This window comes from Vidua chalybeata, chromosome 12, assembly GCF_026979565.1.
Source record: "Vidua chalybeata isolate OUT-0048 chromosome 12, bVidCha1 merged haplotype, whole genome shotgun sequence".
NCBI lineage: Eukaryota > Metazoa > Chordata > Aves > Passeriformes > Viduidae > Vidua > Vidua chalybeata.
Window position 1 is genome coordinate 2,868,469 of NC_071541.1, and position 21,983 is coordinate 2,890,451.

General features: G+C 44.3%; 1 protein-coding gene across 1 annotated transcript in view; it reads right to left on the bottom strand.

Annotated features, from left to right (window-relative positions):
• Positions 1-21,983, bottom strand: part of CHL1 (cell adhesion molecule L1 like) — a 132,207-nt gene that overhangs the window by 30,711 nt on the left and 79,513 nt on the right. Inside the window, exons 6-10 of the mRNA XM_053953616.1 lie at positions 13,358-13,480; positions 12,444-12,614; positions 9,996-10,043; positions 8,019-8,139; positions 4,908-5,092 (exon numbers count right to left, since the gene is read on the bottom strand). Of these exons, the coding sequence (XP_053809591.1) occupies positions 4,908-5,092; positions 8,019-8,139; positions 9,996-10,043; positions 12,444-12,614; positions 13,358-13,480 (648 nt within the window). The remainder of the gene's footprint in view (positions 1-4,907; positions 5,093-8,018; positions 8,140-9,995; positions 10,044-12,443; positions 12,615-13,357; positions 13,481-21,983) is intronic.

Below are 21,983 nucleotides of genomic sequence, written 5' to 3' on the forward strand. Positions count from 1 at the left end.
CACTGATCCACCTTTGATCCACCTGCCCCTCTCCCTGTGCTGAGGAAATGCACCATCACCTCGATTTCCTGTTTCTCCATGGTGTATTCAGACCAGAGACTGATCCAGAACACATTTAGGAATGGTAAAACATTCTCTCATGGCTGGGGATGAGCGGTGTGGCTGCCACAGGGTGGTGGTAGAGGAGCAGCCAAGTGCTGCTGCATTCCCCGTGCTCTCCTTTCCCAGCTGTTCCGGGGAAGCTCTGGGAAAACTCTGCTCTGCTGAGCATCGGGTACCCAAACCTCGTGTGGAATAGACATCCATAATGAGGGAAGGGAAATGAAGGGGAGAAAAAGGGAATTTATCTCATAAACGCTTAATTCTGACTGAACGCAGGTCCCTGAGCCCTCAGTGGGCAGCCTCAACCCAAAACATAGCCTTGAATTCAACATTTCTCCTTGAAAGGCACCAAACTTAAGAGATTTTAACACCAGACCTGACACTGCCTCTTCTGCAAGTGCTGGGAAGATCATGGGGCCTCTTTCCCTATCAAAGAGGTGAGCTAATGTAGGGAAAACGTGAGGATTCATTAGTTAATGCTCAGAAAATGCTTTGAAGGTTAACGGAGCTGCTGCCTGGTAGTACAGCAACAGATGCTATCAGTGATATATGCTAAAGCAAAACACCACTGCTTATATTCACACAGATATTAAAAAAAAAAAAAACACCCCTGAAGTGGGGTGCATTTCCACACCCAGACCAGCATTCCCACAGGAGACCACCAGGAATGGTTTAATTAACATATAAAGACTAAAGTCAAATTCAAACCACTCAAGCTTATTTAAAATGATAAAATCATCCCACTTCCTTCACACAGCAGGGATTTTTCTACCAACATCCTCACTCAGTGCTTCTTCCCATCCCACAGTGACATGACCACATCTGTTAAGCTTCCTGGTATTTGGCTCCAGGGGAAAAACTCTGCAAACACCAGAATATTTTGGTTTTGCAGATCTTTTTCCTTCTCTCTCATATACACCATGGTTTCATCAGGAAAAGACAAGTCAAAGGCACGGAGGTGAAAAGGTTTGTAGCAGTCCTGATTAAATTGCTGGTTTGGAATTTTTCCTCTAAATCTGCCACAAACTGAAGCAGGATATTTCCTTGGTTTGGAGACACCAGGCACAGGCTGAATAAAAACCACCTGAAGGATCCCTTCCTATCTCCACCTGTGCCCACACTCTGGAGATGTGAGCTGATATTTGATGTCACTGCTCTCCTTTCTCAGCACTGGAATTGCTGTGGGTGCTCCAAGGAAGTGAAGAGGCTGTGAAGTCAGAGGCAATAAGATTTTGCCAGGTGTGAAATGCAATTTCACAGAAAGACTGAAGAACCTCTTTTCCACGTGGCAGATGTGCTACGCTGCCTAAAGTATACAAAATATAACAAAATATTCACATATTTTAGCAACTACAAAATCCAGGGGTTGGATAATCAAATACTTAATCTGGAATGGCAAATATTTCACAGTATCATTTATTCTTCCTGGTAAGAGTTATCAGTTTGCTCCTCCTGATTGATTTATGTCTTTATGGGAAATACTGACAGATCCAGAAATGAAAGGGCTCTAAAATGGGCATCCCCTGCAGAGCAGGATCATCTGCATCTAAAATACCCACAAAGGATCCAAACCTTCCCCTCAGCCTCTCCCACTGTGCTTTCCCCATGAGTAGAACAATTTTGGGGCATCTAACCAGCTTCTGCCTTGCTGCAGTTTAACTCTCCCCTGTCTTCCATCACCCCCAGGGAACTTGCTGGAGAATCTTGCATTCCTCTGAAGGCTGCTGTGCATTCCCCAGGTGTAATTTCTCCTAAATTAAAGATATCTATATTTTTTAATCCCATATGCCACGATTTTGAGCCCTGTGACCACCTCTGCTGCCTTCTCCTGACCTTTCCTGAAGAAAGTGAAGTTGTAAATCTGCTTACTTGAGGTGAGGCCTTCTCAGTTCTCAGTAGTGTCTTACAACAACACTTTTCCTTCTGTTTTCCAGGATGATTTTTGCCTTTTCTGCCAGACTAACACTTCCCAGAGATGCTCCTCTTGCCATCCAGTGGATTCTCCCAATAAACCCAAGCAGGCATTTCCCAGCCTGTGCTGATGAGGCCAATCAGTGCTGCCTGGTGAGAATTGCTCTGTGCTTGTTCTTCCTGAAGCCATCCTTTTTATCCCACACCACTTTCCCAATTTGTCAAGTTCTCTCCAAATTCTCCTCCCAAAGGCTGGGAATCCATCCCACCCCAGGGCCAGCAGCAGCTGCTGTTGCCACCTTGGGCTCTGCATCCCTCTTGGAGCAATTTTCCAGTGAAACAGAAAGATTGAGCCTGATTAAAACACCCAGTTCTGCTTCTGCTTCCCATTAATTTAATCTCTTTTCTTTTGCTCTGGCTGAGTAATGAAAGTATTACGAGACATAACTGCAAAGGCCCTTAGCTATTACATTATTACTATAATTAATCATTATATTGTAACAATTATTTCTGTTAAACCCCGCCTAGGAGCCTCAGTCGAGATCAAAGTAACTTTAGATCATTATGATCCTGCAAGATTTGGAGGTTATATTTGGGTTTGGTGAACTACAGACAACAACCAAATAAACACTTGAAGTCAAAACAATTTGTGGGCTTGGATTGCTATTTTTTGAAAAAAAAATAATTCTCTCTCATTTTAATAACAACAGTGGGGTTTTTGTGTCTGCTCAGGTATTCCAGGCTACATCTTCCCTTTGCAAAGAGAGATTAAAATGCTCAAACAGTCAAGCAATTTGCTTGCTGAATATTTTCATATGCTTGGTAATGATTGCCTGAATCTTTCCCCTCAGACTTGGCAGGATTAGGAAGTGGGCTGCATGCAAATAACATTAAAACTGGTATTTAGAAGGATGGGGTGCTGGTTTGAGGTCCTCAAAAACCAGAAAGTAGAACAGAAAACGTGGCACAGTGACAGAAAAATCCTGATTTATACCCCAGCACTCCTCTGAGGATGGCTGGAGGTTAATAACAGATAATTTTTCTTCCATTTTTAATTTTCTTCTCCCTGCATGCATCCTGTGAGAGGAACCTGTCAGGTGTGAGGAGCCCAACACCAGCACGAGCTCCCTGAAGCCTCCTGAAATTAATGCTCAGGATGTGCCCTTGAGTGTGCTCACAGGAGCTCCTGCAAGAATGATGAACGTGTCCATCTCTGATTAACGACAGCGACATTTGCTGCTCAGAAATTGTAGAAGACAGCAGGGTTTGGGCTCAGGTTTACCTTGATACCTTGGATGTGAGGTGACTCCTAATAGGAAGAATCCCTGCTGCTAAAGGAGACACCTTTAGTTACACACATGGAAAATGGATTTAATAGCAATTGGAAAAGGGTTTTTTACGTTGCAATGGCTGGAGTGGGATTAGTTCCTGCTTTTCTCTTTTTCTGAGTTCTTGTTTATTAATAATCAGGAATTACAATTTGCCAGGAAGTTTTCCTTCCTCTGGAAACTGTGGGAGAAGAAGGTCAATATTCTAAACTGCAAAATTGATGTCGTTTCTCTGGTATTTTAGTTTTTGCAGCTCCTGCAATTTCTTTGAAGGAAATCGATTTTTGCAGCCGAGAAAATCATAGCCAGATTGTTAAAATATTCTGCTACAGCAGAGATGCTCCAAACCATCTGGAAGGATTTCTAGGAGTCAGCACTTCCCCTCCACCACAGCTGAAAACTTGCCATGCCTCTGCCACACTCCCAGCAAGGGAAAGAGGAGTGCAAGGGACAAGGTTGGGTTGAGGGAATGGAGAAAACTCAACAGCCACTGGGAGAAAATCTTTTCCTCAGCTGCTGAGCAAACACAGAGCAGGGAGCTCAAAGTGCTTTTCTCCCATCAGAAATCTGGTGTCCACAGAGGGATGAGGAGCCCTGATGGAAATGAAGCACTTGGAAGGTTCTAACAGGGTAAAACTGCCAGGGATTTATTTTAAGTGCAGAGCAGAGGTTGGAGCACTTTTCATCAGGCAAATGTTTTCAGCAAGTTTTCCAGCTGGGCCTCAGGATTCTCAGTTTGTAGCTATTTATTGGGCAGGGAAAGTGGCAGGGAGAGTTCTTGGCCCTGACTCCTCAGAGCTCTGCTGGCTCCTGGGAAAGGGCATCTCCACCTGCTGCACACCTCAGGGTTTGGGGAGGAGCAGAAGGGAAAGAGAAGCCTTGGGTACTCAGTGAGGTGACAAAAAGGGTCATATTTCCATTTTTTAACTGCTAAAAAATAGTAGAAAGCATCTCTTTTGCTTTGTTTCACAGGTTTTATGATACTTTTCAGGGATTACAGCAAACACTCCCAGCTCAGGTTGTGCCTATACAAAAATAAGATCAAAGGAACAGGAGAAGGAGGCAAGGAGTGGTACCTTGTCTGCTCACTGAATTTTCACAGCCCTCCCTAAGAGCCCACTTTTGGTGGAAACCAAAGAAAGGGACTTGAGCTAAATGTCCCTCTGATCCAGCCCAGTATAGCCATTTTCACAGCTTTTAAGAGCAAAAAGAATAATTAGATTTTTCTTTTGACCTTCAGCTTAGTACAAGACATTTCATCAACATCTCTGCTTGACTCCCTCCCATCTTTAGAGTATTGAACCTGCTCACATATTTATATTGCTCCCTGCTTTTTAAGGCCTTCATGGTTCAGGGGAAAAAAACCAAAAAGCATTATTTACATTTTTTGTTGCTGTTGTTTTAGATTTCAGTTTACTAGTTTACTTTGTGCAAACCTTCCCAAATCCAAGAGGCTGGCATCAATTGGTGGAGTTTCTTAGGTGATATTCACAAAGACCCTCCTTCACTTCCCTTTTCCCACCTTTTAGTCCCAAACCAATAATTTTAGCAAAGAGTACTGAGCACCTTCCACATGCACGTGGAACTCGTGCCTGGCCCTGCCCATGGGGTTGCTGGCCGTGCACTGGTACGTCCCCTCATCAGCTGCTGTCACTTGGTCAATCTTCAGCATCTTCCCAAAATTCTCTGTCTCTGGCTCATCCTTGGGCATGTTTCCTGTGACCTTGACCCAGCTGAGATGAGGAGTTGGGCTGAGAACAAAGGAAAAAAAAAGAAGAAGATTTTGAGTTGAATGCAAGAAGCTGCTGTGATGCTTCACGTGGCAGAGCTGCTGTTCACACCCAGGGTTTGGGAGGTGCTTTTAGAGGATTTTAAAGCTTTGAAAACTCTGGGGCTACCTAAGGGTTATACTCTACAGCTGCACTGCTGCCCCTTGTTCTGCACAACCCCTGTGAGTGGGATTTTTCACCAGGGCAAAGCTGCATTCCTTGGATGCGCCTTGGCATGGACAGCGGGAACGGGGCTGGAGCTCATTCCCTCCTGCCCCAAAAGGGCACCTGAGCACGGCCAGGAGGGCCAGACTCCAATGCAGTGCCTCTTGGGAGGTGGCTGAAATGCTCTTCCCATCCCTAGAAAGAGCCAGAAGTGACACAGAGCTGGGGACAGATGTTGTTGGTGACCCCGACACCGCACAGGACACGCGGCCGCAGCGCCAGAGCCGCCTCCTCCCGTGCCCATCTGTCCCCGTGGCTCCACGCCCAGGCAGGAGGCACAAAGCCCCCGGTGCCCAGAAATTCTGGTGTTCCACCAGCTCTGCAAATATCCCATTATTCCCTCCCAGAGCCCTCATCCCACTCTTGTCCCAAAGCCAGCTCCGAGGCCATGCCCTCCTGCCACTGCCACTGCTCAGGGTATAAATCTTTAAAAAATGACAGGCTGGAAATGTCCCTAATTCCCTATTTTGCAGTCTGGTGCCCCTGATCTGAGTTCCTTGAAATCCACTTCCATGGTCTGTGGACATTTGGCAGGATGGATTGGCAGAGATGTAGGCAAAGCTCAACATTTTTCTGCTGAAAATGGGAATTTTAGCAAAGAAAAATAATGTTTTATTCTAAAAGTTGTACTTTTGAAGGATTTCAATGAAAAAGTGTGCTTGGTGATAAGACAAAGGGGTACTTTGTGTTCTTGCAAAAGTGACTGCTTAAAAAAACCCTCTTTTTGTTAAAAAAAAAATAATAATTTTCTAAAGAGTTTCCTGGAAATTTTTGAGTGAAAAAAATATATTTCTTTCTTTTTACCTTTTTCCAAAGGGACACAAAGACTTTTCTGGCTTTATCTTCTTGTATCTGATATTCATGCTTGCACATCAAAATTCACATTTGAGTATTCCCAAGGTGATTTCCCTATTAAAACCCCTTGAAAACCCTCTAAAATCAGAGCTGTGGCTTTGGGGAGGTTTGTGGGCTGGCAGATTCGCTTGGTGGGGAGTGAATTAGACAAGGAAATGTTGCAACAGGGAAGCAAAACTCACTGCAGATACCTGGAGTGAATCCAACAGAGACAAGTCATTCACCTCCTTTCAGGAATGCCAACTCAACTCCTTTGCCAGCTTCCACCAGCAATGCCCTTTCAAGCCCACATGGAAAAACAAAATGCCCTAAACATGTGCAGGCAGATAAATATCCTGACTTTGGAATTTTATGCAGGGGCTATAACTGCAGAGCCTTTAACAGGAATTATCTCAGTGTGAAGCAGAGCCTGCAGCTCCACGTCCAGCACGAGGGGATGGTGATTTAAAGCTCTGCTCTACACAAAGCTCTGTCCCAGCCAAAGCAGAAGGGGCTCTGCTTTCCCTGGGGATTTAGTGGGTGCACAGAGTCTCTGTTTCTCTGGTGGCAGCTCGACTTTGGCAGTGACAGGCACATGGGACAAACTGGGGAACTGGAAGAGCAGAGCAGGGCTCGTGGCTGAGTGGGCTGGAGCAGCCCTGAGAAGGGAATCACAGCTCCTTGTGGGGGTGCAGCTCAACATTAATTTCCCAGTCCCTTTCCTTACTTACCCTCATTTTGTCCTGTGTTATTCACAGGAATTCGTCGGATTAAGTGATACATTATAAGCCTTTCTTAGCTTACTTTTTAGCACATTATGTTACAAATGTTTTAAAGCTAATCATCTAAAATTACCCTTCACAGGTCCTACTACAACACATTTTTCATAGTTCTATTTCTTTAAAATATTTAGGCTTTTTTACAAAATCACCTTTTAAAACTTATTTCTAGTTCCATTTCCCTCTCAACAATGTCTTATTCTATAATATTTTTAAATCAGCTTTCTTATCTTAAAATTTGTATAAAAATACATACAATATGAACTTTTTGTCAAGTTTTAAGACTTCTCTACAAATTCATTTCCCGTAAAAATTGTCCTGATTTCCCATCATAAAGCAGCTATTTTAACCCTTCCCTGTATTATCCTTTCACTACCTGAAGGGAGTCAGCAAGGTAGAGAGAGATTATCTAAAAGAGCTTGGAGTGACAGGACAAAGGGGAATGGCTTCAAACTGAGAGAAGGTTTAGAGGGAATTTAGAAGGTTTTTTAGGGGAAAAACTCTTCCCTGTGAGGGTGGGCAGCCCTGGCACAGGGTGCCCAGAGAAGCTGGGGCTGCCCCTGGATCCCTGAGATTGATGATTTTCCCTCAATGGCCCAACCATTCCTTAAAGGATGTCTTGTGTAGCATCACTCCGGAACTTTGTTTTTAAAAAATCTGAGATCTTACACGGGGAAAATCTTAAATTTTGAGCATTGAAGCAAAACTGAATTGGCAAAAACAGAAAAAAAAAAATATTACAGGTTGTGAACAAAAGCACTGAAGCTGATGCTGGTATTATTTAGTTTCTTGACATCTCAAAAGTAGGACTACTGAAAAAAAATCAATTTTTTAATAGAAAAATTTCAAAAATTCCATACTTACCACACTAAGGTTTTAATTACTTGTTTACAAACTACAGCAATAACCAACACACCACTGTTACCTGCACTCTGTGCTGCTTTACAGGTACAGAAAGCTCTGCACAGGAGTTGCATTTAAAACTGTTGCATAATTTGTAATATCCCTTTTTCTTTGCTCATTTGTCCCTCCAAAGGTGATTAAGTTTGTGCAGCATTTCCATTACTCACAGCCCTTCAGCAATACACTCGAGGAGCAGGACACCTCCCTTGATGACAGTGACTGATGAGCTACTGCCAGCAGATTCAGGAGGGATCAGCAGTTTGGGCTTCCTTTCCTTGATAAAATTTGCTGGAAGATAAAATAAAACACAACTTAGGTGGGAAATCTCAGATATTCTTCAATAATGCCACAAACATCACTGCTGCCAGAAGGTTTCTGACAGCCATTTGTGTGCTTTCTTTTTTATTTATCCACTCTGAGACTCATCCAGGAGCCCTTATTTCCCCTGATAACAGCCAGAAGGGAGGTACAGTGATATCAACAGGCAGCAGTGCTGGGAAACTCCTTTTCCTACAGTTTTATATCCAGTTTTCCAGGCACTGGCCCTTCCTATCACCCCTCAGACAGTCTGATCCTCTCAATTCCTGATCCTTAGGTCCACACCTCCTTTCTTAGCACCTTTTCTTCTGCACTGGCTCCATCATCTTTTAAACCCCAGGTGAAACCCCACCTTTCCTGACTTGAGCATCCCACAGAAATGTCCCTCCTCTTCCAATTATTAAATCTACAGTAATGGAGATACAATTTGTAAGGAAGACTGTAAAAATAATAAAACAAGATTGACCTGCATTTGATTCCAACAGCCCATTTGTGCCAGCCTGCCAAACAAGGGTTTTAGGATGAAAAATGCAGGGTTCAGTGGCTGCCCAGTTATCACTATCGTAACAATTAGCACACTAATGAATCAGTACCCAAATGGTGCTAGTTCTTAAAAAAAATTGCCAGTTATGGATGATTTGGTAAAAGACCACATAGATCTCCTGAACCATTTTTTCATTTTTAATTTGAATTTCCCCTTGCTTTGTATCTCTACAGATCTGTGTCACAAGAGCTCGGAGCTGCAGCAGGACACGTTGGTGCCCCTGGACACACTCACACATTTCCCATCTGCCCTCCACCTCCTGCTGCCAAAGGCAGCCAGGCCCCCTTCCCAGCACGAGTTCAGACATCCCTTGGAGGGAAAAACTGCTTCTGGAGTGGCAGGCACCGTGCACAAGCCCTGCCTGTGCTGCTCCCAGGGCTCAGCTCCACGGGCAAAGTCGGGGGAGTGATGAGTGCTTTGAGTTATCCATCCCAAAACACTCCAGGATAACAGGATGACCTCATTTTCAGAAACCTCAGTGCCTGTCTGGCAAAAAAAAATATCTCCTAGAGGAGGTTAAAATTGGGCATTAAAAAAAAAAAAAAAGGACTCTTAAAAGGCATTTAACCAAAGAAATGAAGAGTGAAGAGCTACAGAGTCTAAATTTCATAGATTTGAAACAAAAGGAAGCAGGAGGAGAATTGCAGGAACAGGCACCTGCTGCCTTCAGGATATTTTCAGGATCTGCTCCACAGGGAGGGGCAGGCAAAGCAGTGGGAGATGGGAATGCACAGGAGGAGAAGGGCTTTGCTGTAGTGTCACCTGTGCTGGTGACACACAGGGCACCACAGAGACACAGCCACCTCCCATCTACATCGAGGTGATGGGCACAGCCAACACGGGACACCCAAACTCCATAAATCCACACCCTGAGCTCATCCTGCAGCAATGCAGCCCCAGGGTGACCCCTGGGACATGAATTCATGGTGCCAAACCTTGGCTGTCTCATCTCAGGGTTTTCTTAACTGCCAGAAAAAGGATTTGGAGCATCCAGCTCTGGCTCCTGCTCTGAATTGATAACACGAGAAACCCAGAACATCAACGGCCTCACTTCCACCTCCTTACAAAGCTCCTTTCTCAAGTAAAAAAACTGCCTTTTTCATTAAAAGCCCTGCAGATTGCTCTCAGAAACTACAAGATGAGGCAGTTGTGCTCCCTGGACTGCTTAAATCCATCCCATCACAATCAAGAGGCTTTTGTGATGCGTTTTTGAGCAGCTCCCATTTCACCTCAGCTGGTGGAGTCTCAGTTCAAAGGCTAAAAACAGATGTATTCAACTCACCCTTGGTAACAGCAGCGTTAGGTGAGCCTGAGTCATTAGCATGCTTTACTGAAATAAATAAAAATGACAACCAAACAAACATGCAGGGTTGAGACAGAATCAAAAGAAACCATAAATCAACCAAAACAAAACCATGCCCCTCACCACCCCCCCAATTTCTGCCCCAAAAGAAAGAAAGGATGAAAAATATAAAAGAAAGCAGCAGATGAGCAACAGAGTTTTGAAAATGCAATGAAAATGCTTTAAAGATTTGAGTTATTCTGAAAAATACATCATGGGTGATATAATCAGCATTTCATCCTTGCTATCTATAATAATAAAAATCACTAAGTGTCCACAAAGAGAAATGTTATAAAATGTTCTCCATTCTCTTGATTCCTATTGCTTATTTTTGTTCTATTTCTTTTGAATGCAGTCCCTCGCCAGGCACTTGGCACAGAGTGGAGTGGGCAATGTCAAGCTGAGTTTACAGAACCCTTTCAGTTCATGCCTCTCATCTTTTCCTGGCCCAAGTCCTGTGGCTTTGATGACAAGATGGACACACTGAAGTGGGTTTTTGGGCCACTTCCAGGGCTACCAGCAGACAAAACCCATCTCGTTTTTCTCTAATCTCTGTGTGCATGTGTGGGGGACTGAACCCATTTGAAAAGCCATGGAGAGCAACATTTAATTTGGATGTTTTTCCCACAATTATTACCCCAAGATACGGTCTAATCAAGCATTAAACACACAAAGCCACTATTAATCCTTTATCTTTTTATCCCAACAAGAAAACTCTCAAAAATCACATATTAAACATGAGGGTTTCATTCATGAAGACAAAATTCTGCTTGGCTTTCTGGGCTGTGTAGGCCCAAAAGATCAGAGGTTTTAAGGGACAACTGAAATCCTACATTCCCCACACATCATTTCATCAAGGAACTGGAAACACCTCTTGTGTTTCTGATGCTCCAGGCTGCCTGGAAAAACCTGGAAAACATCATCCTTCCAACCTCACTGCTGAGGCTGGACCAAACCAGGCCCTGCCCAGGGAAGAGACAGCCACAAAGTCCTCAAAAGCCAGTGAAGTCCCATTGCTGGGGGACCTGCTGGACTCAAGAGCAGCAGATTTCCCTAATGCATCCTTGCCTTTCACTGTGGGGACAGCAGGAGGAGGGACAGGGCACTTTTGGGGTCTGACAGTGATGCCTTAGGATTTCAACTTTTCTATTTTTCAGATCCTGTACTGCTTTAGTGTATAACTCTGAACTCCATATTCAGTGTCAGCTTCTGTCTTCACATTTTGGGCAGACACAACAATTCCTCTCCAGGCCTGGCAACCAAGGACACCCGATTGTCTCAGGCCCCAAGAAATGGGAACAAAAGTGAATTGGGGAGGAGCAAACTGGGGGTAAATAACTTCATTAGCTGAAGCTGTAATTGGAGGATTAACCCCTGATATGTAAATTGACCAAATTTATAATTGTCTGGAAAACTCATGACCATTGGCCAGCTCTGAGAGGCTTTGGACTGCCCAAGGTGTGCCTATCAAAGGCCTTTAAGAAATACCCATTTTATTCTCTCAATCTTGTCCAGCCTCTGTTCCAGGCAGCCATCCCAAGGCATCAGTTCCTGGTGACCTGTCGGAGTCCAGAACACCCCTCTGGCTGCCCTGGCTGGCTCGAGACCCTGGCAGGGGGCTCAGAGACCTTGGCACAAACACCTGTGGCTTTGATTCTAGCCCGTGGGAGAGGTTGCCAACTCTACATGAGGAATTACAAGCCACAAGGGTTTGAGTAGTGTAATAGGTGAATTGATACAGGGTGAAAAAAGTAGAATTTTGGGACTTTTAGAATGTGATTCAGGGGTATGAGATGGGGGGATTTGGGAGTGTCCTGGCCTTCTTCTCCTTCTTCTTGCCCTCCATGTCTTGCTGTGATGGTGGCACTTTTCTATTGGTTTAAGGTAGAGACACACTGTCTGACATAGGTGATAGGTATTGGCATATTATTGTAAATATAAATACATGTAATTTCTGATATAAAATGTAGACACCACCCGGCAGGGCAGGCAGAATGCCATGGCTTCTTTACTAGATGGACCTCAGCAGGTCAGAGAAAGAATGTTATAGATAAGGAAAAATAAACAACCCTGAAAACTCGACCTTACGCATTCCAGACTTCTTCAGCTGCACGGGCTGGGAGAACAAGGACTTTTACACTCTTGGGGTCAGCCCAGCATTGAGACCCCAACAGGAGAAACTGTTGGCATGGGATGGCTGCCTGGAACACAGGCTAGAGCAAGAAGCTTTTCTCAGTGAAATTCAGCCCCAGGAATGAGGTTAACAATGCAGGAAATAAACTCAGCAAGGTGCCCTTTGTTGAGAGAGCCAGGGCACACATCTGCATGCACTGCTGCCTGGGGAGCTCAGAAACCAGCAGCAAACCAAGAGCTGAGCCCCACACTCACAGCGGGAAACCTTCAGCGTCATTGGCATCTTCTGCACGATGGTCCTGAGCCTCGGGAAGGCTGCAAAGCAGCAATAGTCACTCCTGCTGTCACTTTCCTCCACGTTGGCAAAGTAGAGATCCCCGTTCAGGCTCATGGAGACCCTTTCATCCTGTGGGATGTGCTGCAAATCTGGCAAGGAAAAGTAATTGTGAGGTGGGAATGACATGGGGCTGTTTCACCAAATGCTCCCCTCATGTGCCTTCCTTCCAGATACAGACAGAGAATGAAACTCTTGAAGCAAAAGAGGCAGAGAATCCAGCAGAACACATGGGTTATTTAAGCAATATTCAGTATACAAGAGATAAAAAATATTTAATTTTATATATATATAAAATATAATAATTTATAACCTATATAAATGGTAAGGAAAAATTGATAATGAAAACCAGAGTTATTCTGCTTCCCCAAAAGCCAGAAATTCCTGCAGAAAGCAAATGCTGCAGAATAACAGGACAGAAACCCACCAGGAACTAATTATATAAACCTGGTGGATTATTTTTCCCTTAGTATCATAAATCAATCATCAATTTATGGAAAGAGGAAAACAATGATGATAACATATTGACACGTGATATCCTCTCTCCTTTAAATGCAGGACTCCTCATCACTGACAGGCTCAGCAATATAAAAATTATTTGATATCTCATATTTAATGAGATGCTGTGTCAATGCACTCAACAATTTAACTTTGGGTCATGTCAAACCAGATCTCCACCCTCCATTTTTTAATTTTGTTCTTCAATATTCAGATATTTCTCCCAAGCACTTGCACAATTACAATTCCTGTCCATGACAAATCTGCAATGAAGCTGCTCTGAAAGACAAATACTTCGAGCCCCCTTGTATGAATTGTGCAAAAGCCATTTACTCACCAATATTCATCCAGTAGATATGCAAAGGGGGGATGCCTTTTGGGGGGTTGCAGTGCAGGATCACAGAATCCCCATGCTCCACATCCAGAGGCTCAATTTTTTCTTTGGGGAATTTTGGTACACCTGCAAAAAAAAAAAAAAAAAAAAAAAAAAAAGCAAAGATGTTTCCTCTATTATTGGTACCTTTTGAAATTTTGCTTTTTGATTTTCCCTTGATACAGTTTTAATAAAATATTTACTTTTCCTTCATCCTTTGCATTCTCTACCTTTAATACTGATTTAATTTACACAGAGGCGCAGAGTAATGATGAGCTTTACTCAGAGTAGGAAATCCCTGCGTTCTGTGACACTCAGAATAGGAATCCCTTCATTCACAAAGTTCTTGGAGCATCCTATCCAAAGCCAGGCACTGAATGGGGATGTTTAACACTTGTTTGTGATGTCCTGTGCTTTGCTTTGCCTTTATTTTAACAGAATTCTTTTCAAACACTTTCTTTAGCTCCTTTGTGCAGTCTGGAAGGGACCACTCAAGGCCAAAGGGTCCCTAAGGACAAGCCTGGCACTGAGGGCTGTGCACTGGTGGGGCCCCAGCTGCTCCCAGTGATGCCTCAGGTTTGAGCTTTTCTATTTTTCACATTCTGTGCTGCTTTAGTGTGCAGTTCTGGGCTTCACATCAGGGGATGCTGAGCTCTCTGCACAGAGCAGGGAGACAAAACAATTCCTGCTCCAGCTGGGCACCAAGGACAAATGATCCAAAGCTCAGGCCCAGGAGCACAAACAGCGTGGGCTGGAGAGAGAAAAACAAGCAGGATGGGAGTGCCTGGGCTAAAGCTGGAATGGGACAATGAACTGCAAGGTGCAAATGGAGCAGAGCTGATCCCAGTGAGAGCCCCCGGGAGCGCTCGTGCATTTTGGGACCATTTTGGTTCCTCTTGGCTGCAGCCCTGGCTGGGCTCTGGTGCTGCCCAAGGTGGATCCATGGAGGAGATCTTTTGAATAAATCCCTGTTTTATTCTGTAGCTCTGCCCAGCCTCTGTTCTCAGCCAGCCTGCACAAGGCATCACCAGGAGATCAGAGACCAGCCTGGGAGTGTGGAATGTTCTGGAATAAAACATGCCACCTAAGGACTCACTGCAAGTCCCTGCAGGTGAGGACAGACATCAGGCTCCTGCCTGGAGCTGTCCCAGCTCTCCTCCAGCTCCAGGATCAGAGGAAGGCTGGTGTGAAGCCTCTGTTGCCTCCTCAGGCATGGAAGATCAGCCTGGATTCCTGCAGGCTTGGGGTGCAGGGATAGGCTTGGCACAAAGCTCACAGGGCTGTACCAGAGCTGTTCTAGCTGGGCTTAAATACAGAATAAATGGTTAATGGATCAGTGTTTCATCACCTACAGCATCTGATGCCAGAATTTTGTTCAGAGCCTGATCCGTGCTTGGCACACCTGGGGAAATTTGGATGCCCAAAATGCCACTGGAGCTGATGTGGGAAAATGGGGAGTAGAGCTGGGCTGGAGCCCACCCCAGACCAAAGGAGGCTCAGCTTGGAGATGATCCCAGGGAAAGCAGCCTGTAAGATGGAACCACTCCTTGAAGGAACTGAGCTAAGGCAGTTTCAGGGCTGACATCGCCTCCTGCTTTCATTTCAGGCAAGTTCAAACTGGCCAAGGTTTCACTTCAGACCAGCATCAACCAGCAAAATGAGCAGCAATTAAACAGCAAAGGATGGAGAACGTCCTGGCTGTGCAAAGTCAAACTGGCACAGCCAACATCACCTCCCTGGTGATGACAGGGAGCTCTGAGAGCTCCTCCATGTCATGACAGGGAGCTCTGAGAGCTCCTCCACTTCTTGAGACATCAGGGGTCCAGCAGGGAATCTGCAACATCCCAGTGCAGGAGGCAAAGGAAAGGAGAGGGGGAGAAATGCAGGGACAGGACTCTGAGGACATTTCACACATCTCAGGATTAGTAAACATGAAAAGAAGCAATCACTCCAGTGCTGACTGCCTGAATGCAGACTCTGCAGAGATTTTATCTCCAGGAGGGTTATTAATAGGTTAGGAATTCTTAGGAGAGGAGAAATGCAGCTAATGAGCATCACCCACGCTGTAGGTGAAATTTCAGGTAAAAATAAAGAGCTGCATATTCATATCCAGTACCTTCAGCAACCTGCACTCTTCAAGCCCTGGGAAATACATCTGCTGACTGCACAGGTGGAATATTTTCCAGCAGGAAAAGGCCAATTCCTTGATCTAAAGCTTATTTATTCCCTAAAGCACGTCACTCACAACAAAACTTGAAATAAGCTGGATCAGGGAAAGGATAAAGGGAATTCTGACCAAACCAATGAGATCAGCAAATGGACTAATATGGGATCGCTTATTTAGGACATTGGAACCCCTTGTTCAAACCCATTTTTTGCCTCATTTAGCAGAGCTAAATCTGGGTTTCTGATATCCCAGCTGGGTGCTATAACCACTGGGCTTCTCAGTGAATTTCTGTGGCCAGTAATTACAGAATTATACAGAAATTTACTGAGTCCCACCAGGAGATAGTGACAAGTCACAGTCCTGGTGTCATTAGCTGGCAGCACAGACATTCATCTCCAACGTGGGGCCCAGATGTTGGCAGCTGGACTTCACTGGGGGAAGCAGCAATTTGACCCCAAATGTCCTCCACCTCCAACAAGTACTTGCACCACAGGTGATCAGGGCGTTTGGGTCCTTCCACGCTGTTTTTTGTTGTTTAGTTCACCATGAAAAACACTGAAAAACTTTGATTTTCATCCTCCTAATGGATGAATTGGACTGGTTTAATCCCTGAAGCTTTACAAGAGATGAAAACTCATGATAAATTCCTAAGCCAAACCATCTGACAAGCATAATTTTTTTGCTGGGGTCCCACTGGTCTCAAAGACTAGAAAAAATACCTACTTCTGAATTCAGATTTATTCAAAATAAAAAGCTTCTGTCACATTAGACTTTGCCTTTTGCACATCAATCTTCAGGACATCTATGCAGGCAATATTTTGGATATTTTTGCAGGGCTCCTACGCTCCAATTAGAGGATATTCCAGAATCAATCACCACTGATTTGTGGCTGATCACAGAAACTATCATAGCTGAGTTCAACTCCACAGCATCACACAAAATAAATTGCGCCATGGAAGTGTTTGATATTGTACAGAGTTCTCAGTGCAGCACGTGGCCACTGAAAAACCCAGCTGATGTCCCTGCAGAGATAGCAGTGACACTGTTCCATCAATATTCCATGGAATCCCCCCCACAGGGATGTGATGAGAGGGGATCCAGCACAGCTCCGGGTGCTGCTTCCCACATACCCACGGCACAGGGGAGAGCAGAGGGATTTAGGGACTCTGAGAAAGCCCCAGGAAGGCTCTCACCACACACAGATCATGGGGTGTGAGTGGAACAGCCACGGGGAAGATGGAAACCTGCACTCCCAACTCCAGCTATGGAGAATCTCCTAAAATCCCACCGTGACACCTCTTCAAATACTCCTGGGAAAGGCTTCGCTGACCAAGGGTTTTTTCCTGGCAAGGCTGCACTCAAAACCAGAACTGAAGTGCTCTGACAGTGTGTGAACCATGGAAACAGAAGATTATCAGTGGCCAGAGTCATTTGTGCAAGGAGTCAGGATCTGTTTAATCCCTGGGGTGACTCAAAGTTCAATGACTGAGCTGTGCTTGAGACCAGGCTGAAGCACCAAATTTGGGGGGGCTGGGAAAAAATCCAGAAAGGAGCCTGAGTCTCTCCTCCTCATCCCTTCAGAAAATGCAGTTTCTCAACCTAAAGCAAACAGGAGAGAGACCATACAGTGCAATAGAAAGGCTTAATTTGAGTTTAGCAGAAATAGGGATTCAGAAATACAGCAAGCAGAGCTGGGAACTCCAGTTCCCAACACTGCTCCAGATTTACTCAGAGATCCATTTAGGACACCTTGTCCTACAGCTCAGTTTTTGTCCTACTGCTGATTACAGTGACTTCACACTGAAACTGCATCAATTATGGTAATTTATTCCAGTTTGTGTGAGAATGGAGTCCATTCCATCAGGTATTTTGCATGTCTTGGGGTCAAGTGTTGAGAAATTGAAGAAGGAAAAGCATTTCTCCAGGTAACTTGTCCTTGAGATCCCTGTGTCTTGTTTCTGCCAATATCAGGTGCAAAATGGGAGTGAATTCAGGATGATAAATCAGCAATTAGCAAATACATTGTGAAATTATTGCAGAAAAACATCACTGTAACCCAGGTCTGGTTTTATAACCTTCCCTATGGATTCTACTGAAGATATCAAGGAGAGTTTAGCCTGATCCATCATGGATAGTCTCATATTTTTCCTTGCAAATAAACCCTCAAAGGATGTAAAAGTGAGGCAAAGCAGAAATAGTCAAGAAATTTCTATAACCTCAGAATTTCCAGCTCCTTAGACACTTAAATTAGTATCTAATTATGATTTTTCATACAAGATCTGTATCCTGTACAGCAAACAGCCAAACATTTTAAGGAATCTGAACCATGACTTGCAGTCCCTGATGTTGAGCTGCACTGAGTGAAGCTTGGGAAGTTTCCAGGACTCATCTCCATGCCTCAATTGATATTCTGAACCACGGAGCAGGAGCAGTAGTTAAATCTGTAATTTCCATTGCAGCCTTTGAACTGTTTATGAGATGTGACCCTGCTTGTTTATGGATTTTTTAAATTGCTGCTTTAAATTGAAAAAGTTAGCAAAGCCTGGCTATCAGGAAGAGTGTGGCTGGGAGTCCACTCACACCTGAAGATGTGGAATGGAATCAGTGACAGTTTTTTTTCTGTGACAGTGTCTGTTATCCTTTTCAAAATGATGGCCACAGACAAGAATCAGAGCCAGCCCAATGATTTAGGTGGCTATAGGTGAAGGTCACTGGCTTAGGAAGCAAGTGGGTTAAATTTCATCCCCATCACCTGCAAAGTCTCAGTGAATTGCTCTCTTTTGTTTTCTCTTCCATAAAGTCTACACCGAAGCCTTCACAAATCTGAGACCTCCTACTGCTGTATCAGCTCTGTATCTTTTACTGATTTCAGGATATTCACACCTGAGTGTTTGAATATTAACTCACGTCTGGCTTTCTTTGGGAATTCTTGCACTAACATCACATCAGAGCACAGCCTGCCACGGGAGAATTTTACATTCAGCCAATTTTTCCATCCTCAGGTCTCTGGTCTTTTGGAGCAGCAGCTTTAGAAATACCAAGCATAAATCTTAACTCAGTCTGCCGTGAAGAGTCTTTTACAGCACAGTTAATTAAAGAAGTTTAAACTGTACTTCTTCTCCTTCCTCTGGCATTGGGCCTGCTCACTAATTCAGGCAGCAGATTCCCGAAATGCTGGAGGAGGGGAGCTGAAGTCTGTGTTCTCACCATTTAAATTCATTTTCATGCTGAATGTATCTTGTAACAATCTGGCCTTTGTTAGTGCTGCAAACACATCGAGATCCTCAGAGCCCATTCTTCCTCCTCTCCTTAATGTCATCCTACATAGGGGAGGTGGGGTATTTTCATTATGTAGGTGAGATTTAATGATCATTTCTGCTGACATTTCCATTGCTTCCCTGGAATGACTACTGTGAGTAAACACTCTTTTGTTCTCCTTTTCAGCAGCAGCCTTACAGACCCAGTATTCTGCTTCTGCAGTGGAAATGTAATTTATGAAAGAAACTGCCCTGCTCTGCCTCACTGGGGTTTTCTTCCCTTCCCTGGCACGGTGACTTTGCCAAGGAGCTTTACATCTGACTTGAATACAGCTGGCACAGCTCTGCCACCTCTGCATCATTATCATGAATGCACGGAGTGATCTCACATGCACCAGTCTGTGCTCCAAAACCTGGGGGTGAATAGAGGTGATTTATCCCCAGCCCCGCCGTGGCAGGCTCTGATTTACAGTGGATCTGTGCACCAGCAGCTCTTTCACTGGGGCACAGTTGTAGAGCACTTTAGAAAATCAAAGGTGCCTTCTACTCCTCTCTGAATCCTGATTTCATTTGCAGCTTTTACATTGCACCAGTAAATGAAAGAACTGATGGCAGAAGAGTTCTAATAACAGCAAATGTGCTTCAAAAGATGTGTGAGTTGGGTAAATCCCTCTAATACATTATCTGTACCATGTCTTTTTCTTGCTGGGTTTAGGAATTTGCATATATTAGCACTAAAATTCCTCTTGCTTTTGATAACACCATGTTTGTAACCTCTCCATAAATTTGTTGCCATCCACTCCCAATATATTTAATATCTACTTAAGCTACTCTAGACTGTTCTTCATTAAAAGCAAAAAAACCTCCTCTCTGAATACAGATCCAGTAATCCCAAATACAGACATCAGCTCCTTGTTTTCCATCTTTTTTTAGTTCAGTAGCAATGGAGTATCAGAATATTCTGCTGCTGGAGGTACAAACATGACACTGAGCACTTTAATTCCTCCTAGGTAATGAGTTTGAGATATTTTGCTTAAGAGAAGTTGTATTAACCCCACTGCCCTGGCCAGACTCCAAAGTGAAAAACCATGTCCTGTCTGGAGTTAAACTGCATCACTCTCCTGTCCCTTCCTGAAACTCCAGCTGCCGTCAGCTGCCCTGTCCTACCTGTGGAGCCCGAGGTTCAATAAACCTCAGCTCACTGTCCTAAAGCTTTCTGCAGTTCTCCTCTGCTCTGGAAAGCTCTTCCCTAAAACAGCTGCAAGGTGGCAGAGACAAAACCACAGAGCAAGACCTGGAATGCTGCAAATTCCTCACCCAACACCAAGCTCCGGCATCAGGGATTACTGTGTGGCACATTGCAACATAAAATAGATTTCCCAAAGAAAAAGAAATCCATCAAGCTGGATGGAAGGAAAAGAAAGTGTGTCTTTTGTGAGGAGCACTCATAAAATACATTTGCAGGGCATCATCAGCAGCTCCCTCCCAGGAACCCTCCCAGCCCTTGCAATGTCTTGTTTTCAATGTGCCCACAGCACCACGACTCTCCCAGCCCTGGCTATGCCTGGAATGTTTCTCAGGATTATTTCCTATGCTGAAGACAGGACAAAAATGTTTATTCATGTTTCTCATAGCCCATTTCATCTGCATTGATCTGCCAGAAGTGTTTTTTGTACAAAAGCAGCCACCTCCTGTCACTGTGGGGCTGAGAAGGCTGTGGATGCATCCCTGCCACATGGATTCCACCTGAACATGGAGCTGTCAGATATTTGAGAACAAAATAGTGTAGGAGCTTGGAAATGCAGGATCTAATCTGAAAAAATCCACTGCACTGCTGCTTTTCTCCATCTCTGACACTGAACTGATGCCTCAGGTTTGAGCTTTTCTATTTTTCACATTCTGTGCTGCTTTAGGGTGTGGGTCTGAGCTTCATATCAGGGGATGGCGAGCTCTCTGCACAGAGCAGGGAGACAAAACAATTCCTGCTCCAGCTGGGCACCAAGGACAAATGATCCAAAGCTCAGGCCCAGGAGCACAAACAGCGTGGGCTGGAGAGAGAAAAACAAGCAGGATGGGAGTGCCTGGGCTAAAGCTGGAATGGGACAATGAACTGCAAGGTGCAAATGGAGCAGAGCTGATCCCAGTGAGAGCCCCCGGGAGCGCTCGTGCATTTTGGGACCATTTTGGTTCCTCTTGGCTGCAGCCCTGGCTGGGCTCTGGTGCTGCCCAAGGTGGATCCATGGAGGAGATCCTTTGAATAAATCCCTGCTTTATTCTGTGACTCTGCCCAGCCTCTGCTCTAGGCCAGCCTGCACAAGGCATCAGAACTGCATCATAAAACCTGCTTCAGGTTCTCACCCTGCTCCATCATGGAGCTGGGAGAGTTTCTTGTTCTTTCTACTCCCTCTGGGAAGATTCTCCTTCTGATTTTCCTCTTCTCATTTCGTATGTTTCAATCCTGAATTTAGAACCAAAATGTGTGCTCATATTCCAAACCACAGGTGATTAAATGGATTGGTACAAAGCAGCTGTTTCAGCTTTGGGACACAGTTGAATGCTGAACCTGGCTAGGCTGGGTTAAGGGTTGGACTCAATGATTTTAAGAGGTTTTTGCCAACCTTAATGATTCTTTGATTCTATCCATAAATTTCATGCCACTTCTACAAACCTGGTCCTTAATCCCTCATCTCCCCCTCTTCCTTCCTCTGTGCTAATAGTGGAAGCACAAATTTCTAGGATCAGTAATTTTCCCTGCTTTATTTTTAAGCTTGTTTTCAATTTAGTTCCAGGGCTTTATTCTTTTCCCCATCAGTATTTATCCCAAACCCTGAATGCTGCTGACATCAGATTAATGAACTCACAGCTGATCAAATCACTTCCCCTGGAGTTTTCAAACATTTGCATCCGTTGCTATTTTGCAGTAATAACCTGTGGGAGTTGCTAGTTCAGTGGTCTGAAATCCTGCATCCAGATTTGGTTTCTGTCCCCAAAACCAGGAATTAAATTAGATTATTCTAAGAAGAAAACACCACTTTCTTCTTTGAATATTCACTGAATAACAAGCAACTCATGTTTTGTCATGCACCACCTTAGTGAGCTGCTTCTTTCCCATTAATTTTGAGGAAAGATAGTTCTCATTTTAATAATAAAATAATAACTACAAATT